General features: G+C 62.3%; 1 protein-coding gene across 1 annotated transcript; it reads left to right on the top strand.

Annotated features, from left to right (window-relative positions):
- The first annotated feature begins 8,393 nt into the window (after positions 1-8,393).
- On the top strand, positions 8,394-13,723 carry TNNI1 (troponin I1, slow skeletal type). The gene is made up of 5 exons (XM_054176465.1): positions 8,394-8,525; positions 9,205-9,294; positions 11,264-11,440; positions 13,224-13,334; positions 13,653-13,723. The coding sequence occupies exons 1-4, from the start codon at positions 8,400-8,402 to the stop codon at positions 13,329-13,331; spliced, it is 501 nt and encodes a 166-aa protein (XP_054032440.1). The 5' UTR covers positions 8,394-8,399; the 3' UTR covers positions 13,332-13,334; positions 13,653-13,723.
- Positions 13,724-20,411: the final 6,688 nt, after the last annotated feature.

Here is a 20,411-nt window from a genome sequence, read left to right as displayed (position 1 = left end):
AGGGGGAAGGAGCTGGGGAAGGGGCAGGAGGGAGGAGCTGGGGAAGGAGCTGGGCAAGGGGCAGGGGAAGGAGCTGGGGAAGGGGCAGGGGGAAGGAGCTGGGGAAGGAGCTGGGGAAGGGGCAGGGGGGAGGAGCTGGGGAAGGAGCTGGGCAAGGGGCAGGGGGAAGGAGCTGGGCAAGGGGCAGGGGGAAGGAGCTGAGGAAGGGGCCATGTGTGCCCTGCTCTGCAGCAAAGGGGGAGCTGTCCCCTGCTCTGCTCCCCAGCACAGGAGCTGCCCTGCACACGCAGCTGTGTGTCCCTGCACGACCATAATAGCCCCGGGATTAAGATGCCAGGCATTGTCCTGCTGGCTGCAGGCTGGGAATTGTTTGCTCCTAAACTTGTCCCTATAAATATGCCAGGGAACAGGTGCTGCCTGCCCCTGAGCTCCTCTGCCACACAGAGCCTCCCCCCGTGGGGACAGTGGGCAGGGGGCTCTGGGGGGGTCCATGGGGTGAGGCAGCAGCTTCTGTGCTGTGGGGTTTCAAGGGGAAAACATCAGAGCTTGTGAGGGGCTGAGAGGTGCCTGAGCATCCCAGCCCTCTGTGCTGGGTGAGTCTGGGCAGTCACAGAGCCAGAGGATTGGTTCAGTTGGAGAAGAGCTCTGAGAGCATCCAGGCCAACCCCAACCCCCCCATGGCCACCCAACCATGGCCCCAGGTGCCATGGCCACAGCTTGCTGCAACCCCTCCAGCCATGGGGACTCCACCACCTCCCTGGGCAGCCTCTGCCAGGCCCTGACCACTCCTCCAGCAGAGACATTTTGCCTCCTCTCCAACCTCAGCCTCCCCTGGCACAATTCCAGGCCAGTTCCTCTCCTTCTATCACTTGAGACTGGGGAGCAGAGCCCAACCCCCCCCTGGCTGCAGCCTCCTCTCAGGGAGCTGCAGAGAGCAATGAGGTCTCCCTCAGCCTCCTCTGCTCCAGGCTCAACCCCCCCAGCTCCCTCAGCTGCTCCTCCCCAGCCCTGTTGCCTTTCTCTGGACCTGCTCGAGCCCCTCAGTGTCCTGCACCCCAAAGAGGAGATTCCCCTGCTCCTGGTCCCAGCCACTGATCTCAGCTGCTGCCACAACCCCACCTGTGATGGTTAATCCTATCACAGCTGGCCTGGGGTGGGATGGTTGCCCTCTGCCTCTGGCAGCTCCAGGGAGATCCCTTGGCCAATGCTCCTGGGGGGAGTTCACTGTGCTGACCACGGGGGTCAGCACCACACCAGTGCCAGGGATGTGGCACCTGGGGACATGGTTTTGTGGGTTGCCATGGGTTGATGGTTGGACTTGGTGGTCTCAGAGGGCTTGCCCAGCTGAAATAATTCTGTGAGTCTATGATCAGCTCTCAGGAGTTTTCCTGCCAAGCAGCAGCCCTGGCAGTGCTTTGCCTGATGGTTTCTGCCTCCTTGCAGACTCAGAGCTTGCCCCAGAGTCACAGAACGGGTTGGGTTGGAAGGGACCCCAAAGATCCTCCAACTCCAACCCCCTGCCATGCCCAGGGACACCTCCCACCAGCCCAGGCTGCTCAGGGCCTCATCCAGCCTGGCCTGCAACACCTCCAGGGAGCAGGCAGCCACAGCCTCCCTGGGCAGCCTGTGCCAGAGTCTCCCCAGCCTCACTGTGAAGAACTTCCTCCTGATGTCCAATCTAAACCTCCCCTGCTCCACTTTCAATCCATTGTTCCTCATCCTGGCACTCCCAGCCCTTGTCCAGAGTCCCTCCCCAGCTCTCCTGGAGCCCTTCAGGTCCTGGAAGGCTGCTCTGAGGTCTCCCTGGAGCCTTCTCTTTTCCAGGCTGTCCCCATAGCAGACCTCCTCTGGAGCCTCTCCAGCAGCTCCAGGTCCTTCTTGTGCTGGGGGCAGCAGAACTGGAGGCAGTGCTGCAGGTGGGGGCCTCACCATCAAGTTTGCTGATGAAACTCTTCAAGAGGGCATCTCTGGGGCTGGCTCACATCAGAGAGGAGCAAGCCAGAGGTGCCGTGGAGAAGGCTCCCCCGGTGCACAGGCACTGCCCCACGGCCAGCCTGCCCTGGCAGCTCAGCCTGCTCACACCCCACCCGTGTGGGCAGGCGGTGGGGCAGCGAGTGCCGGCCAGGCCGGGGCCGATTCCCCTGCAAACCGCTCAGGGGCTGCGCTGTGGAGCTCCGGGGTGCGGCTGCCGTGCCAGAGCCGCGGGCGATGCGCCCGCGGTGCCCAGCGCCGTGCCCCAGGTGCGCGCAGCCCGCGGCGGGGCTCCGGGGCTGGCGGCGAGCGCCGGGCAGGCAGGAGGGGGCTGTGCTATTTTTACCGACCACTGGCGGCCGGGCCGGGCGTTCATAGGCCCCCTCCTCCCCGCGCCCCCGGCAGTGCGCGGCTCAGCGCTGGCCAGGCATCACCTCCCGTCCGGCACCCCCGAGGTAAGCACTGCCCTGCGCTGCCCCCCCCCGCGCCAAGCTGGGCGAGCTGCGGCTGGCCCCGGCGCCGCTCGCCCCTGGGGGCTTGGCAGAGGAGCCCCCAGGACAAGAATTCATCTGAATCCCCCCCTGTCCCCCTCGCTCAGAGGTTTTCCGTGCTCCTGGAGAGCGCTGGGGAGGCTGCCCCGGGGACAAACGCCGCCCGAGCACCCAGCTGGGCTCCGGGGCCGAGGTGGGCTCTGTTCTCCTGAAAATGGGCACACAGGACCCTTTGGGGGAGCCTTTGCCTGTGTGCTGCAGCTTCTCAGTGTGCTCATGGTCACGGCGTGGGGGTCAGGAGTGCCAGTAGCTGCCTCTTGACTGGGCTTTTGCTCGGGCTGTGTCCCCCGGGGTGGGGTGGGAGGGATGTCAGGGCTGAGTTTGGATTTGGTGGTGATTTCTTTTGGTATCTAAGGGTTTAATAAGGGGTTTAAGGTTTTCACGGCTGGGGGCAGGCAAGCAGGACAGAGTTAACATGGCCAGGTCCTCTCAGCCCCATCAGAGAGCAAAAGCTCTCCTGGATGCTCCAGACCCGTCCGGAGCAAGCAAAGTCCCTGCAGGAGGTTGCTGGGGATGTTGCAGCAGCACAGCTGGCTCCTGGCTGTCCTTGGGGAGCCAGTTTAGGACTGTATGGCCCTAAAAAGTGATTGACCTTGGTAGAGGTCATCAGCCTAGGTGTGGGGTGGGTCCCAGCTTGCAGGGACTTTGTTCCGACAGGGAACGCTGGAGCCGCTGAGAAGCTTCACCCAGCCCTGGCTCAGCTCCAGAGAGCCAAAGGCTTTTCTGCCTTCCCTGTAACAAACTGGGGGCTGGGTAGGGGGGGACCTGACCTGCTCAGTGCCCCAGTGTCAGGCCAGAGGAGCTGCCTTCCCTGCACAGCCTCTGGAATGTTTCAACCTCATCAGCAAACCCCTCCCCAAACCTTCAGCTCCAGCTGCATCTAAGTGATGGGGGCAAAAGGTTCCTGTTCTGAGGATTCTTCCTTGTAAATCCAAGGACCTGGCAGGCCCTAGGGGAGGTGATTCCTGCTGGGGCTTGGTGCCATTTCCCCTACAAACTCTGTTCCTTCTGGGCAGGCAGCAGGAGCACAGGGAGGGGACAGGGACAAGCAGATAGAGCCCGGAGGTGCAGAGAGATGTGCTGAGCACAGGCTCCACACATGCTTGGGAGCAGCTGTTTGAGAGCTGAGTCCTTCCTCCAGCTTCCCCCCAGAGGAATTTTTGGGGTTTGAAGCATTTTCCAGGTTTAAGAGGATGCAAAGGCACAAAAAACATCCCAGCTTTGCCCTTCCAGTTCTAAGGGAAAGGACCAGACTCAAAGAATCAGAGACTTGTTTGGGCTGGCAAAGCCCTCTGAGCTCCCCCAGGCCAACCCCAACCCAACCCCCCCATGGCCACCAAACCCTGGCCCCAGGTGCCATGGCCACAGCTTGCTGCAACCCCTCCAGCCATGGGGACTCCACCACCTCCCTGGGCAGCCTCTGCCAAGCCCTGACCACTCCTCCAGCAAAGACATTTTGCCTCCTCTCCAACCTCAGCCTCCCCTGGCACAATTTCAGGCCAGTTCCTCTCCTTCTATCACTTGAGACTGGGGAGCAGAGCCCAACCCCCCCTGGCTGCAGCCTCCTCTCAGGGAGCTGCAGAGAGCAATGAGGTCTCCCTCAGCCTCCTCTGCTCCAAGCTCAAGACCTTCACTTTCCTGACCGCTGGGAAGTGCTGCTCCCCCCCGAAGGGCAGCCCGGGTTTGCTGCTCCTGGTCGTAAAGAGAAGCCGAACGAAGTGTTTGGCATTCCCCACGCATTTCTCTGGCCCAGCTGGTGCCTGGCTTCTTGGCACGGGGGGTGCTGGGGGTGTGTGTTGGGGGCACTGGGGGGGGGGGGGGTGCCAGCGAGGCAGCCTGGTTGGAAGCAGCTGCAGGGCACAGGCTGCTAAGCAAACGTAGCACACCGACCCCTGCCTGCTTCGGCGGGGACCCGGCTCCAAAGGAACCCTTCCCCCAGCCCTCCTGAGATGGGTTTTGGTTCCACCAGCCCATGCGGAGCTGTGGGACAGGACCTCCACATCTGACTCGGTGTGGGGCACCTCCAGGTGCTTCGTTTCTCTGGAGCTTTCCAAGCACTCTCATCTCCATCCCTTCGCCCCGAGCGGCGCCGCCGCTGTGGGAGCAGCTTGGAGCTTGGGAAAACCCCGAGGAGCAGGAGCCCGACTCCTGCAGGGCCGGCTGCAGGCAGGCCGCAGCTTGCCCGAAAGAAGGTCTCCTCGGAGCTGGGTGGTTCGTGCCGGTGTCTCCCGGCAGGAGGAGGAGGAGGAGGAGGCTGCGGAGCCGCTTCCCTGCGCCGACAGCGCGGGGCAGCACCGCACCTCGGAAGCGTCCTGCCGGCCCCGCGGCTGCGGCGCTCAGCTGCGTTCGCGATGCGCTCCTCTGCTTCAGCTGCGTTCGCGATGCGCTCCTCTGCTTCAGCGGCGTTCGCGATGCGCTCCTCTGCTTCAGCGGCGTTCGCGATGCGCTCCTCTGCTTCAGCGGCGTTCGCGATGCGCTCCTCTGCTTCAGCTGCGTTCGCGATGCGCTCCTCTGCTTCAGCTGCGTTCGCGATGCGCTCCTCTGCTTCAGCGGCGTTCGCGATGCGCTCCTCTGCTTCAGCTGCGTTCGCGATGCGCTCCTCTGCTTCAGCGGCGTTCGCGATGCGCTCCTCTGCTTCAGCTGCGTTCGCGATCGCTCTCTGCTTCAGCCCCTCTGCTTCAGCTGCGTTCGCGATGTGCTCCTCTGCTTCAGCTGCGTTCAGGATGCGCTCCTCTGCTTCAGCGGCGTTCGCGATGCGCTCCTCTGCTTCAGCGGCGTTCGCGATGCGCTCCTCTGCTTCAGCTGCGTTCGCGATGCGCTCCTCTGCTTCAGCGGCGTTCGCGATGCGCTCCTCTGCTTCAGCTGCGTTCGCGATGCGCTCCTCTGTTTCAGCTGCGTTCGCGATGCGCTCCTCTGTTTCAGCTGCGTTCGCGATGCGCTCCTCTGTTTCAGCTGCGTTCGCGATGTGCTCCTCTGCTTCAGCTGCGTTCAGGATGCGCTCCTCTGCTTCAGCGGCGTTCGCGATGCGCTCCTCTGCTTCAGCTGCGTTCGCGATGCGCTCCTCTGCTTCAGCGGCGTTCGTGATGCGCTCCTCTGCTTCAGCTGCGTTCGCGATGTGCTCCTCTGCTTCAGCTGCGTTCGCGATGCGCTCCTCTGCTTCAGCTGCGTTCGCGATGTGCTCCTCTGTTTCAGCTGCGTTCGCGATGTGCTCCTCTGCTTCAGCTGCGTTCAGGATGCGCTCCTCTGCTTCAGCGGCGTTCGCGATGCGCTCCTCTGCTTCAGCTGCGTTCGCGATGCGCTCCTCTGCTTCAGCGGCGTTCGTGATGCGCTCCTCTGCTTCAGCTGCGTTCGCGATGCGCTCCTCTGCTTCAGCTGCGTTCGCGATGTGCTCCTCTGCTTCAGCTGCGTTCGCGATGTGCTCCTCTGTTTCAGCTGCTTTCCCTTTGCTTTTCTGTTTTGGCAGGAGAACAGGACCCGACCGCAATGCCGGAGCCGTGAGTAGTTTGCCTCGGGCTTCGCTAAACCCTTGCCGGCTGCAGGGCTGCTGCTGCCGGCTCGGCAGCTCGGGCTCTGGTGGGCTGAGACCCCTGTGCCTTGTGGAACATGTCCTGAAGCCACAGAATCCACAGAAGGGGTTGGGTTGGAAGGGACCTTCAAGCTCAGCCAGCTCCAACCCCTGCCCTGGGCAGGGACACCTCCCACCAGCACAGCTTGCTCCAGGCCTCATCCAGGCCGATCCTGAACACCTCCAGGGAGGAGCTGTTAGCTAATTAGTGATCTCAACGTCCTGATTCGAAACTTGGAGCTTTCCTTGACCCTGAAATGGGGATGTGAGGTGGGCAGCACCACTCAGCTTGCCAGGAGGGTCCTCGTAGCACGTTGTACACAAATCACATCCCTGGGGTGAGCAGGAGGGAGAAGCCTTTGTCAAGCAGTGAGATGGAGATGCCCCAGGATCCTGGGCAGGATCCAAACGTCCTCCATGCAGCCCCCACCTCTGAAAGGGACTGAGCTGGGGCTGGCACAGTGGGCACTGGGCCAGGCTGTGTGCCATGGCTCAGTGGCACACACAGGGACCAAGCTGGGGCTGGCACAGTGGGCACTGGGCCAGGCTGTGTGCCATGGCTCAGTGGCACACACAGGGACCAAGCTGGGGCTGGCACAGTGGGCACTGGGCCAGGCTGTGTGCCATGGCTCAGTGGCACACAGGAGGTTTGGTGGAACCTCTTGGGTGTGAGGCTGCTGGAGGCCTGGAGCAGGCTGCCCAGAGAGGTTGTGGAGTCTTCTTCTCTGGAGACATTCAAGACCCATCTGGATGTGTTCTGTGTGCCCTGCCCTGGGTGCCCCTGCTCTGGCAGGGGCTTGGACTGGGTGATCTCTGGAGGTCCTTTCCAACCCCTCTCATTCTGTGATTCTATGAATCACAGAGTCACAGAGCTGTCAGGGCTGGAAGGGAGCTCAAGGCTCAGCCAGCTCCAAGCCCCTGCCATGGGCAGGGACCCCTCACACCACAGCAGGTTGCTCACAGCCACCTCCAGCCTGGCTGCAAACACCTCCAGGCAGGAGGCTTCCACCACCTCCCTGGGCAGCCTGTGCCAGGCTCTCACCACCCTCCTGGGGAACAACTTTTTCCTCACATCCAAGCTGAATCTCCCCACTTCTAGTTCTGCTCCATCCCCCCCAGTCCTATCCCTCCCTGACATGCTCAAAAGTTCCTCCCCAGCTTTCCTGGAGCCTCCTTCAGACCCTGGAAGGTCACTATTAAGTCTCTTGGGAACCTTCTCCTCTCCAGACAGGATCCCAGCATGGTGAGGGTTGGAAGGGGCCTCTGGACATCATCCAGTCCACCCCCCCTGCTAAAGCAGTGCCATCCACAGCAAATTCTGTGCCTTTGGCTTCCTGAGCAGTGGCCCTGGGCACCCTCTGCACTGCAGAGAGCACCAGGAGGGATGCTCTGAGCTGCCTGACTTGCAGGTGGCAACAGCTGGAGCAAGCAGGAAGCCAGCTGCAGGCAGCTGTGCTGCTTTTCTTGCCTGCCTCCTCTCCTGGGCTCTCACTCTTTCCTTGTTCTCTCCTCCTGCTCCACATCTCTGCCTGCTGAACACACTCCTGCCTGCAGGGAGGTAAGTGTCCTGCCTGGGGGGGAGCCTCTCAGCCCTGCTCTGAGTTTGCTTTCTGGAGGGTTGTTTATTTTTCCCTTCTCTCTCTCTCCCCTTTCCCCCAGAGAAAATCCAAGATCTCAGCCTCACGCAAGCTCCTCTTGAAGGTGAGTCCTGAGGCCTGGAAACTCCCTGGGGTTTGTCTGGCTGGGGAGAGGGAGCCAGGCTTGAAGTGTGTGGTTGGTGGGACAGCAATGAGGAGCAGCCAGCATGGCCCTTGGGGGAGCAGCTCCCCTGCCCACCTCCCATCTGCTCCAAACTCCTCACTCATGTGGGCTTTGTGGTCCAGGCTCCAAACAAACCTCCCCTCCCCTCCCCTCCTCTTGATGAAGGAGGGGAGAGGCTCTGATGCCTTCAGCTGTGAAGCCACAGCCCCTGTGTGTGTGCACCAGCAGCTCTGCAGCACAAGCCTGGGAGGTCCCTGGGCTGTGGCTTGGGAAAGTCATTTGCTGCCAGCGGTGCAGAACGATGCAGAGAAAGTGCTGAGGTCAGCAGCCACCGGGACCACCACAGCTCCACGGCCGTGGTGGTGCTCCTGCCTCCGGGGGGCACCACACCAAAGGCTCTTTTGATGTGTTGCAGCAGCAAGAAGGGATCTGGGGAGGAGGTCTGGGAGGCAGGCAGGGCTGTCCCACCCTGCAGCTGCGGGTGAGGAGGCTCAGGGGCAGCGCAGCAGCCTGCCCACAGCCCTGCTCTCCACTTGTGCTTGCAGAGCTTGATGCTGGCAAAAGCAAAGGAGGAGTGGGATCAGGAGATCGTGGACAAGCAGGCAGAGAAGGAAAGATACCTGTCTGAGAGGATCACCCCACTGCACACCAGTGGCCTTTCCTTGAGCCAGCTCCAGGTACTCCACAGAATCAGAGCATGGTAGGGGCTGGAAGGGACCTCTGCAGCTCATCCAGTCCAAGCCCCCTGCCAGAGCAGGAGCACCCAGGGCAGGGCACACAGAACACATCCAGGGGGGGCTGGAAAGGCTCCAGAGAAGGAGACTCCACCACCTCCCTGGGCAGCCTGCTCCAGGGCTCTGCCACCCTTAAAGGAGTTCCTCTCATGTTCAGATGGAACTCCTTGTGTTCAAGCTTGTGTCCCTTACCCCTTGTCCTGGCCCTGGGCACCACTGAACCAAGCCTGGTGCCATCCTCCTGACACCCACCCTTGAAGTGTTGATCAGATCCCCCTCAGGCTGCTTCTCTCCAGACTAAATAGCCCAAATTCTCCCAGCCTCTCCTCACAGAGCTCTTCCACTTCCCTCAGCAGCTCTGCAGCCCTTTGCTGTGCCCTCTCCAGCAGTCTCCTGAGGTTCTTCTTGAACCAGGGAGCCCAGAACTGGACACAATGCTCCAGCTGTGGCCTCACCAGGGCAGAGCAGGGGGGCAGGAGAACCTCCCTTGGCCTGCTGGCCACACTCTTCTGAGTGCACCCCCAGGATGCCATTGGCCTGCTTCAGGCCTGGGGATGGAATGAGCTCTTTGGGAGCATGGGAGGGCATCACTCAGCACTGCCCTGTTGTGCTTGTCCCCCAGGACCTGTGCAGGGAGCTGCATGAGAAGGTGGAGATTGTGGATGAGGAGAGATATGACATAGAAGCCAAATGCAACCACAACACTCGGGAGGTAGGAGCAGGTTGGGGCTGGCTGCCTCCCATGTGCACTGCCCCCCAGCTGGCAGCCTGGGCCTCCATGGGGGTCTGCCATGGCCTGGGCTGAGCTTGGGTGTGGGTCATGCACTGGGGTTACCTAGGGGCTGGCATTTGCTCTGCCAGGCATCACTCAGCCAAGGCTCCTCCCTGCCTCAGGGGACTCCAACTGCCCAACCTCTTTGTTCTCCTGGTCTCCCCCTTGTGGGTCTCAGAGCTTCTCATGGTGTGGCTGCCACCTGAGCAGGCAACAAGAACAGCTCTGGGTGCTCAGATCACAGAATGTTAGAGCCTAGAAGGGATCTCTGGAGACATTCCAGTCCAACCCCCTGCCAGAGCAGGGTCACCCAGGGCAGGGCACACAGGCACACAGCCAGCTGGGGGTGGAATCTCTCCAGAGAGGGAGACTCCACAACCCCCCTGGGCAGCCTGCTCCAGGCTCTGTCAGCCTCACAGGGAAGAAGTTCTTCCTCCTGTGTCCATGGCACTTCCTCTGCCTCAGCTTCCACCACTGCCCCTTGGGCTGGCATTGGGCATCCCCCAGCAGAGCCTGGCTCCAGCCTCTGGGCATCACCCTGCACAGCTTCATCACCAGCAAGGAGCTCACCCTCAGGCTGCTCCTCTCCAAGCTCCAGAGCCCTCAGCTGCCTCAGGCTCTCCTCACAAGGAAGATCTTCTACTCCCCTAAGCATTTTCATGGCTCTGTGCTGGATGCTCTCAAGCAGTTCCCTGAGGTCCTTTTTGACCTGAGGGCCCCAGAACTGGACTCAATATTCCAGATGTGGCCTCAGCAGGGCAGAGTAGGGGAAGAGGAGAACCTCTGTGACCACAGCCCTTCTAACCCACCCCAGGCTGCCCTTGGCCTTCTTGGCCACCAGAGCACATTGCTGGCTCATGGCCAACCTCCCCCCCAGCAGGACCCTGAGGGCCTTTCCCCCTTCACTTCTCTCCAGCAGCTCAGTCCCCAGCCTGTACTGCTCCATGGGGTTGTTCTTTCCCAGGTGCAGGACTCTACCCTTGCCTGTGTTGAGCTTCACTGCATTCCTCCCTGCCCAGCTCTCAGCCTGGCTGGCAGCACAGCCCTCCTGTGGCAGCCACTCCACTCAGTTTGGTGTCCTCAGCAACCCTGCTGGCAGTGCCCAGGGCAGGACAGTCCCTGGGTGAAGGTCCTCACAGCCACAGGAGAGGCACAGACCCCTGGGGGCTTGGAGCTGTGGGGGGCTTCTGGTGGGAGGCAACTGAGTGATCATAGAATCAATGAGGTTGGAAAAGACCTCAAGGATCACCAAGTCCAAGCTGTCCCCCAGCACCTCCTGACAACTAAACCCTGGCTCCAAGGGCCACATCCAATCCCCTCCTGAACCCCTCCAGGGATGGGGACTCCACCACCTCCCTGGGCAGCACATCCGCAGGGCCAATCTCTCTGGCTGGGAAGAATTTCTTCCTCACCTCCAGCCTGGACCTCCCCTGGCACAGCTTGAGACTGTGTCCTCTTGTTCTGGTGCTGGCTGCCTGGGAGAAGAGCCCAACCCCCACCTGGCTCCAACCTCCCTGCAGGCAGTTGCAGAGAGCAAGAAGGTCTCCCCTGAGCCTCCTCTTCTGCAGGCTAAGCAACCCCAGCTCCCTCAGCCTCTCCTCCCAGGGCTGTGCCCCAGACCCCTCCCCAGCTTTGTTGCCCTTCTCTGGACACCTTCCAGCAGCTCAACCTCTTTCCTGACCTGAGGAGCCCAGAGCTGGCCACAGGACTCCAGGTGTGGCCTGAGCAGTGCTGAGCACAGGGCAGGATGAGCTCCCTGCTGCTGCTGGCCACACTCTGCCTGCTGCAGGCCAGGCTGCCCTTGGCCCCCTGGGCACACTGCTGGCTCCTGTTCAGCTGGCTGTCAGTCAGCACCCCCAGGTCCCCCTCTGGCTGGCCTCCCTCTGCCCCTCCTGTGCTCACCCTGCAGATTAAGGACCTGAAGATCAAGGTGCTGGACCTGCGGGGCAAGTTCAAGCGGCCGCCGCTGCGGCGCGTGCGGGTCTCTGCCGACGCCATGCTGCGCGCCCTGCTGGGCTCCAAGCACAAGGTCTCCATGGACCTCAGAGCCAACCTCAAGTCTGTCAAGAAGGAGGACACAGAGAAGGTTGGTAGCTCCCCAGAGGCACCTCCCAGGGGTTCCTGTGCCTCCCTCTGGGAGCCCTGCGTGGAAACGACCCAGGGAGGCCCTTGGGAGCCCCTGCCCGGCACAGGCTGCGGCTGCACCGTGCAGGAGCTCGGCTGGGCCAGGGGCAGGATCAGAGGGGAGAGCTAGGGCTGGCTCCACCGTGGTCTCCCCTCCCACAGCACGCTGGGGCCTCCAGCTGAGCCCCCCGGGCATGTCTGTGGAGCTGCACTTGCAGAGGCTGCTCTTGGCTCTCCCAGGGAGCCAGGAGAGCTCCACCTTGGTGCACTCACACCCAGCAAGCACCCAGGAAACTCCCACCCCAGACTGCACAGGACAGAGCAGACCCAGCCCCAGAGAGCACAGGACAGAGCAGAGCCAGCCCCAGAGAGCACAGGACAGAGCAGACCCAGCCCCAGACTGAACAGGACAGAGCAGACCCAGCCCCAGAGAGCACAGGAGAGAGCAGACCCAGCCCCAGAGAGCACAGGACAGAGCAAACCCAGCCCCAGAGAGCACAGGAGAGAGCAGACCCAGCCCCAGACTGCACAGGACAGAGCAGACCCAGCCCCAGAGTGCACAGGACAGAGCAGACCCAGCCCCAGACTGCACAGGACAGAGCAGACCCAGCCCCAGACTGCACAGGACAGAGCAGACCCAGCCCCAGAGAGCACAGGACAGAGCAAGCCCAGCCCCAGAGAGCACAGGACAGAGCAAACCCAGCCCCAGAGTGCACAGGACAGAGCAAACCCAGCCCCAGAGAGCACAGGACAGAGCAGACCCAGCCCCAGAGTGCACAGATCAGACCAAGCCCAGCCCCTGAGTGCATAGGACAGACCAAGCCCAGCAGCACTCTGGGCCCAGGACAAAGGGCTCAGCTCACCACCAGCTGGCAGAGATGAGAGAGGCGAAAGCCTCAGTACCAGAGCTGCAGAGTGATGCCCAACCCTGCCTGGGGTCTGCAGGCACCCCAAAGGCAAGGGCTGTGTCACCTTCCCTTGACACCCCAAGAGCTGTGTCACCTTCCCTTGACACCCCAAGGCCTGTGTCACCTTCCCTTGACACCCCAAGGGCTGTGTCACCTTCCCTTGACACCCCAAACCCACTGCAGCCTCCATCTCCATCCCTGGTGGGGGAGAAGCTCTGCTGCCTTTGGCCTTCTGGGCTGCCAGTGCCCATTGCCAGGGGTGGAGAGAGAGGATCCTGCCCCTCTGCTCTGCTCTGGGCAGACCTCACCTGCAGGGCTGTGTTCAGCTCTGGGGCCCTCAACACAGGAAGGACACAGAGCTGCTGGAGGGGGTCCAGAGGAGGCCAGGAAGATGATCAGAGGGCTGCAGAACCTCTGCTGTGGGGCCAGGCTGGGAGAGCTGGGGCTGTGCAGCCTGGAGAAGAGAAGGCTCCAAGGAGACCTCAGAGCAGCCTTGCAGGACCTGAAGGGCTCCAGGAGAGCTGGGGAGGGACTTGGGACAAGGGTTGGGAGTGCCAGGACGAGGGAGAATGGATTGAGAGTGGAGCAGGGGAGGTTTAGGTTGGCCATCAGGAGGGAGCTCTGCGCAGGGAGGCTGGGGAGGCGCTGGCACAGGCTGCCCAGGGAGGCTGTGGTACCTCCATCCCTGGGGAACGCTCAAGGTCGGAGTTGCTGTGTCCCTGGGCAGCCTGCTGTGGTTGGAGGTGTCCCTGCTGGCTGCAGGGGCGTTGGGCAAGGTGGCCTTGGAGGGCCCCTGGCAGCCTGGTGCAGCCGGGGGGCTGTGCTCCCTCCCTGCAGGAGCGGCCCGTGGAGGTGGGCGACTGGCGCAAGAACGTGGAGGCCATGTCGGGGATGGAGGGCAGGAAGAAGATGTTCGACGCTGCCAAGTCGCCCACAGGCCAGTGAGAGGTAGGAGCTGCTCCTCCCTCCCCCCTGCTCCCCACAGCACCCCTGGCCTCTGCTGCAGAAACTGCTCCTGCTGCTGGCCGGAGCCCTCGCCCACCCCAGAGTGCCCCCACAGCGGGGCAGGCTCCTGGCCCCACCGTGGCACCTCTGCCACCCTCCTCTGCCAGCTCCTCCTCCTCCTCCTCCCCGGCCCTCAGCTCTGCTGCCCACACCACACTCCTCCTGCACACCGTGGGCATGGCTGCCGCCAGCTCTGGCCTGCAGCTGGTACCTGACAGCAGCTCTTCTGCCCCACTGCTCTGCTCTCTTTCTTCCCCACAGGAGCACCAGGAAGAAGCCTTCCCCCTGCTGCTGCCTGCCCCTGCCCTGCTGCCTGCCCCTGCCCTGCCGCCTGCCCCTGCCCTGCTGCCCCTCTCTGCTCTTTATGCCCTCCCCCTGAATCCACCACCGAGCTGAATCCTGGAGACAGCTCTGTGGGGAGCTCTGAGCCTCTCTCCCCTTCAGCACTGCCCCCAGCCCTGCTCCTGCACACCCTGGCACAACCAGCGTCACCCACCCGGGCCAGGCGGTCTCCGAGGGGCCCCTGGCCAGCCCTTCCCTCCCACCGCTGCAGAGGGGTCCTGGAGATGGCTGCAGTCCTCCCCCAGGCTCCAGTGGTGCAGCCTGAGCTGTGCCTGCATGGCTGCAGGTGATTAAAGGAATGGTCTCTGGGCAGAGTGCTGTGTGGGCTCCTCACTGTGGGACCACTGCCCAGGGGCAGGTGCTGGGCCACAGCCTGGTGGGGAAGACCCTCCCTGGTCCTTTCCTGCCAGCCTGCCACTGTGCCAGTGCTCAGGCCAGCAGCATGCCCTGGGGTCAGATCCTCTCTCCCAGCTCCTGGTGTTGCTGGTGCCCCCCCAGCCCTGCTGAGATCCCCCAGCCCCACGCAGCACTGGGCTCCAGAGGTGCAGCAGCCTCCCAGGCAGCAGGGGCTTGGTGTGGAGAGGGTGGTGGTCCCCCTGCTCCCCCCACCCCTCCTCCTCTGGCTTAGGAAAAGCCTTCAGAGCTTGCTCAGCTGGGTCCCAGCTCTCACCCTGGCTGCACACCACTGGCACCAGAGCTGTGGGACTTGGGGCAGCTCCATGTCAAGGCTTAGCTCCCGCAGTGTTTCAGGAGGTGAGTCCATCCTTCAGGCCCAGCAGCTGCTCCTTGCCCACCAGGGCTGTGGTTTTCTCTACCCCAGCCCCCAGCCTGGGGCTGGTTGAGTGGAAGTGGCTGGGAATGTTCCAGCTGATCCCAGAGCAGGGCTGGAAGGAAGGATTGCTGAGGATTCACAGCAAACCCTCTCCCTGGCTGCACTGCAGGGCACAGGGTCATGGAATGAGAGAATGGTTTGGGCTGGCAAAGGCCTCTGAGAGCATCCAGGCCAAGCCCAACCCAACCCCCCCATGGCCACCAAGCCCTGGCCCCAGTGCCATGGCCACAGCTTGCTGCAACCCCTCCAGCCATGGGGACTCCACCACCTCCCTGGGCAGCCTCTGCCAGGCCCTGACCACTCCTCCAGCAAAGACATTTTGCCTCCTCTCCAACCTCAGCCTCCCCTGGCACAATTCCAGGCCAGGTCCTCTCCTTCTGTGCCCTGAGCCTGGGGAGCAGAGCCCAACCCCCCCTGGCTGCAGCCTCCTCTCAGGGAGCTGCAGAGAGCAATGAGGTCTCCCTCAGCCTCCTCTGCTCCAGGCTCAACCCCCCCAGCTCCCTCAGCTGCTCCTCCCCAGCCCTCTTCTCCAGACCCTTCCCCAGCTCTGTTGCCCTTCTCTGGACCTGCTCCAGCTCCTCAGTGTCCCCTTGGGGTGCTCTTGGTGCTCCAGCAGTGCCTTGCCCATGTTCCTAAGGTATCCTAAGGAACCACATCATCCATGGCTTGCAGGCTGTGGCATACCAGGGGTGCTGTGCAGCACACCAGGGGTGCTGTGCAGCAAGGCCTGTGCAGAGAGCTTGTCAAGCACAGAGAATGTTGTAAACCTGGAGCAAAGTGCAGGTGGCCCAGCAGGGCTGGAAGGAAACACCATCAAAGGGTCTGTGGTGTCCTCCAGGGCTCAGAAGCAGCATGGGGCAGGAGAAGATGATCCTATAGAATCCTGGAGCCAGTGAGGTTGGAGGAGACCTGCAAGGTGTCTGTGTCCATCCTGTGGGCTCCTGCAGGACTTCCAGAGCTGGCTGGCTCTGTGGCCAGTGGTGCAAGCAAGGGAGAGCCCTCAAAGGGAGGTAGAATTGAGCTCCAGCAGGACAGCTGTGGGCATCACCTCCCCTGCCTTGGCCAGGGCAGGCTGCTGAGCCCAGCTGCTGGCTCTTGTCCCTGGGCAAGGAGGGTTGGGGCAGATGGGGGCTGAGGGGAACACTTCTTCCCAGCATGGCCCCTGGCCCTTGGGCTGCCCCAGCCCCAGCAGCTCCTGCCCAGGGCATTTAAGGCTCAGGATGGAAACTTCCCAGAATGAGGGCTGGAGGAGAGGGGTCTGAGAGCTGGGGAGTGCACAGCTGCTGCCTGAGCAGCAGAGCACAGAGCCCCAGAGGGCCAGGCTGGGAGGGACCCCAAGGCTCAGCTGCTCCAAGCTTTCCAGGGGATGGTGGAGCTGCAGGGAGCTGCCCCAGCAGCCTGGCAGGCTGAGGCTGAAAGCTGTGCAGGGAATCCCCCACTGCCCCTGGGAGCTGATTCCAGCCTCTGCCTGCTCCTGGGGAACCATTTGCTGCTGCAGTCCAGTGGGAATGTCCCCAGCAGGCATTGTCCCCAGCAGCCCTTGGCTCCTGCATGGGACAGAGGGAGGCTGCATCCTCCTGGCAGCCCCCCTGGCTGTCCTGCTCCCTGGCAATGAGGCCTCCCCTCAGCCTTCTCTTCTGCAGGCTGAACACCCCCAGCTCTCTCAGCCTCTGCTCTCCTGACAGCTCCTCCAGTGCCCTGCTCATCCTCCTGGCTCTTCTCTGCACACTTCCCAGCCTGGCCACAGCTCTTTTGTACAGCAGGGACCAAGCCTGGAGGCAGTGCTCCAGGTGTGGCCTGAGCAGTGCTGAGCAGATGCTCAGTCTGTGCTTCCACCTGCCCTCCCCTCCCCTCAGCATCCTGCTCACCAGGGCAGGACCCCCCCATGCATGAGCAGAGCAGGTACAAGTCCCATGGAGCCTTTTCCATCCTTTTTCACCCTGTCCAGGCTTAGTTCAGCAGAGCAACCAGAGCCCACCATGGTGCCAGGACTTGTGACCACTTGTCCTAACCCTGCACTCCTCAGGATGGGCTCCAGGCAGCAGCAGCCCTGGGAGCTGAGTCTCTGCCTTGGCTAAGCCTCTGCTCTTGTAGGTGTTCAAGGATCATAGAATAGAATCAACAAGGTTGGAAAAGACCTCAGAGATCATCCAGTCCAACCTGGCACCCAAGACCTCATGACTGCTAGACCATGGCACCAAGTGCCACATCCAAGCCCCTCTTGAACCCCTCCAGGGATGGGGACTCCACCACCTCCCTGGGCAGCTCATCCCAAAGGCCAATTCCTCTCTCTGGGAAGAACTTTCTCCTCTCCTCCAGCCTACCCCTCCCCTGGTGCAGCTTGAGACCATCATCTGTGGTGAGCCCCCAGGCTGCTGCCACAACCCAACCTGCCCCAACACTGCAGGCAAAAGCTTCCAGCTACAATCAAATGCCAGATCCTGCAGCTGGCTTGGGCCAGTTCCAGACACAGCTCCAGGCTGGGTGCAGAGGGGGTTGAGAGCAGCCCTGAAGAAAGAGCCTTGGGGCTGCTGGGTGCTGAGCAGCTCCCCAGGAGCCAGCAGAGCCTCCTGCAGCCCTCAGGCAACTGTGTGCTGGCTGCAGCCAGAGCAGGGTGGGCAGCAGGGCAGCAGAGGGGATTCTGCCCCTGGGCTCTGCTCAGACCTCACCTCCAATCCTGCCTCCAGCTCTGCTGTCCCCAGCAGCAGAAGGACACAGAGCTGCTGGAGAGAGCCCAGAGGAGGCCACAGAGATGCTGCCAGGGCTGGAGCAGCTCTGCTGGGAGCACAGGCTGAGGGAGCTGGGGCTGTGCAGCCTGCAGAGGAGAAGGCTCCAGGGGGACCTCAGAGCTGCTGCCAGGAGCTGAAGGGATCCTGCAGGAAGGCTGCAGAGAGACTTCTGCTGAGGGTGTCTGAGCCAGGCCAAGGGGGAAGGGTTTGGAGCTGAGGCAGAGCAGGGTCAGAGTGGAGCTGAGGAAGAAGCTCTCCAGTGTGAGGCTGCTGAGCCTCTGGCACAGGCTGCCCAGGGAGGCTGTGGCTGCCTCATCTCTGGAGGTGCTCAGGGCCAGGCTGGATGAGGCCTTGAGCAGCTGAGTGCAGGTGGGAGGTGTCCCTGCCCGTGGCAGGGGGTTGGAGCAGATGAGCTCTGAGGTCCCTTCCAGGCTGAGCCCTTCTGGGATGCTGCCCCTCCGAGCTCCCTGCCGAGCAGCAGCGGCTGGGACCTGCTGGTGCAGCTCATCCCCAGGGGGAGCTCACAGAGTCGGCAGCGATGCTGGCAGAGGAAGAAAGGTGTGGGGAGAGGCAGGCACTGCTGCCTGACCGACTGGTAGGGCTGGAAAATGCAGGAGGCAGCTCCTGGCAGCAGAGCCTCCCCCAGAGCTGGGGCAGGAGCGGAGACCAGAGCTGAGCTTGGGTCGAGAGCTCTGCTCTGAGCTCAGAGCAGCTGTGGGGGTTTGGCAATTCATATGAAAGGGGTGAGGGGTGTGGGTGGGGGGTGGGGAGGGATGGCAGTGAGATGAAAGCAGTATGGGTGCTGGGTGCCCTGGGCCCAGGCTCTGCTCGGTGCTTGGCAGCCAGCCCGTGTCCATTTGATCCCAGAGCCACAGAATGCATCAGGCTGGAAGGGGCCCTCAAAGGTCATCCTGTCCAACCCCCCTGTACTCAGCAGGGACACCTCCAGCTACATCAGGCTGCCCAGGGCCACATCAAGCCTGGCCTTGAATGTCTCCAGGGATGGAGCCTTAGCCACCTCCCTGGGCAGCCTGCTCCAGTGTCTCCCCAGCCTCCCTGTGCAGAACTTCCTCCTGGAGCCCAACCTAAACCTGCCCTGCTCCAGTGTCAAACCATTGTCCCTCGTCCTGTCCCTGGCAGCAGCCCCTGCCCAGCCTTCCTGTAGGTCCCCTTCAGATATTGCCACCCCCCAAGCACTCAAAAGTGCTGCAGAGCAGACCCTCAGGACTCTGCTCTGGTTCAGAACCTCCTTGGCACAGCTCCTCCCTTGGCTCCCTGGGCTCCCCCCTCCCATGCCCAAATATTTCCAGGAGCCAACTTTCACCTCACTGTGGCCTGGACCTGCAAAGGGAGGAAGGGGCTGAGGATTTAGTGGTGATCATCTCCAGGACTGGAAGGGAGTAAAGTTCATCCCAGAGCCTCTGAAGCCCCCTGGCACCAGGCTGCAGTCCTGGGTGGTGAAGGTTAAACATTAGCCCCCCCAGCCTGCATGGCCTCCCTGCAGCTGCCAGTGCAGGATCAAATCCCTCAGCTGCAGCTGGGGACTTGGGGACAGCTGCTCCACATCACTCCAGAAACCTTCACTGTGTGTCCCCTGCAGGATAGGGGGGAAGGAATGGAGCTCTTCATCCCCATTTCCCCCTTCTTACAGGCTTGAGTCCTGCAGCCTCAGGCAGGAAGAGGGCTGGGTTGGGATATGGTGCTGGGTGTCCATCTGCCCTTGCTGTGACCTGAGCCCTGTCCCTCACTGCTCACATCAGAGAGGATTTCTTATCAGCTGCAGCTACTTTGATGCCCCCTGGGCCGTGCAGTCTGCTCTGTCTTGGTCCAGCCACGAGCTGAAGAGTTTCCACTGGTGCCACCTTTGGGGGCTGCCCATGCTCCACCATCCTGAGAGCTGAAGCATCCCAGGAGATGGCAACCCCTGAGGATCCCAGTCTGGAGAGAATGGGAACCTGAGTCACAGCCTCACAGAACTGCTGAGGACGGAAGAGACCTTGGGGAGCATCCAGCTGCTCCCCCAGAGCTCACAACCTCACCCCTGCCGCTGAACCACCTCCCTCAGCACCATAGCCACAGCTCCCTTGAACCCCTCCAGGGATGGAGACTCCACCACCTCCCTGGGCAGCCTGGGCCAGGGCCTGGGAACCCTTCCTGCGAAGAAGCTTTTCCTAGCATCCAACCTGACCCTGCCCTGGCACAGCCTGAGGCCTTTTCCTCTCGTCCTGCTGCATGGACCTCAGCAAGGCCTTTGACACCGTTCCCCATAGCAAACCCCTGGCCAAGCTGTCAGCCCCTGGCTTGGATGGGAGCACACTGCAGTGGGTTAGGAACTGGCTGGAGGCTGAGCCCAGAGAGTGGTGGTGAATGGTGCCACAGCCAGCTGGCAGCCAGGCACCAGTGGGGTGCCCCAGGGAGCAGTGCTGGGCCCCAGCCTCTTGAACATCTTCATTGATGGTCTGGATGAGGGCACTGAGTCCATCAGCAGTGAATCTGCAGATGACAGCAAGCTGGGGGCAGGAGTTGAGCTGCTGGAGGGCAGAGAGGCTCTGCAGAGGGACCTGGACAGGCTGGGCAGAGGGGCAGAGGCCAAGGGCAGGAGATTGAACACAGCCAAGTGCCAGGGGCTGCACCTTGGCCACAGCAACCCCAGGCAGTGCCACAGGCTGGGGGCAGAGCGGCTGAGAGCAGCCAGGGAGAGAGGGACCTGGGGGTGCTGGTCAACAGTAGACTGAACATGAGCCTGCAGTGTGCCCAGGCAGCCAGGAGGGCCAAGGGCATCCTGGCCTGCAGCAGGAACAGTGTGGCCAGCAGGAGCAGGGAGGTCATTGTGCCCCTGGACACTGCACTGCTGAGGCCACAGCTGGAGTCCTGTGGCCAGCTCTGGGCTCCTCAGGTCAGGAAAGAGGTTGAGCTGCTGGAAGGTGTCCAGAGAAGGGCAACAGAGCTGGGGAGGGGTCTGGGGCACAGCCCTGGGAGGAGAGGCTGAGGGAGCTGGGGTTGCTTAGCCTGCAGGAGAGGAGGCTCAGGGGAGACCTTCTTGCTCTCTGCAACTGCCTGAAGGGAGGTTGGAGCCAGGTGGGGGTTGGGCTCTTCTCCCAGGCACCCAGCACCAGA

The sequence above is a fragment of the Dryobates pubescens genome, chromosome 35 (assembly GCF_014839835.1).
Source record: "Dryobates pubescens isolate bDryPub1 chromosome 35, bDryPub1.pri, whole genome shotgun sequence".
Lineage (NCBI taxonomy): Eukaryota > Metazoa > Chordata > Aves > Piciformes > Picidae > Dryobates > Dryobates pubescens.
This window is presented reverse-complemented; position numbering and strand designations above follow the sequence as displayed.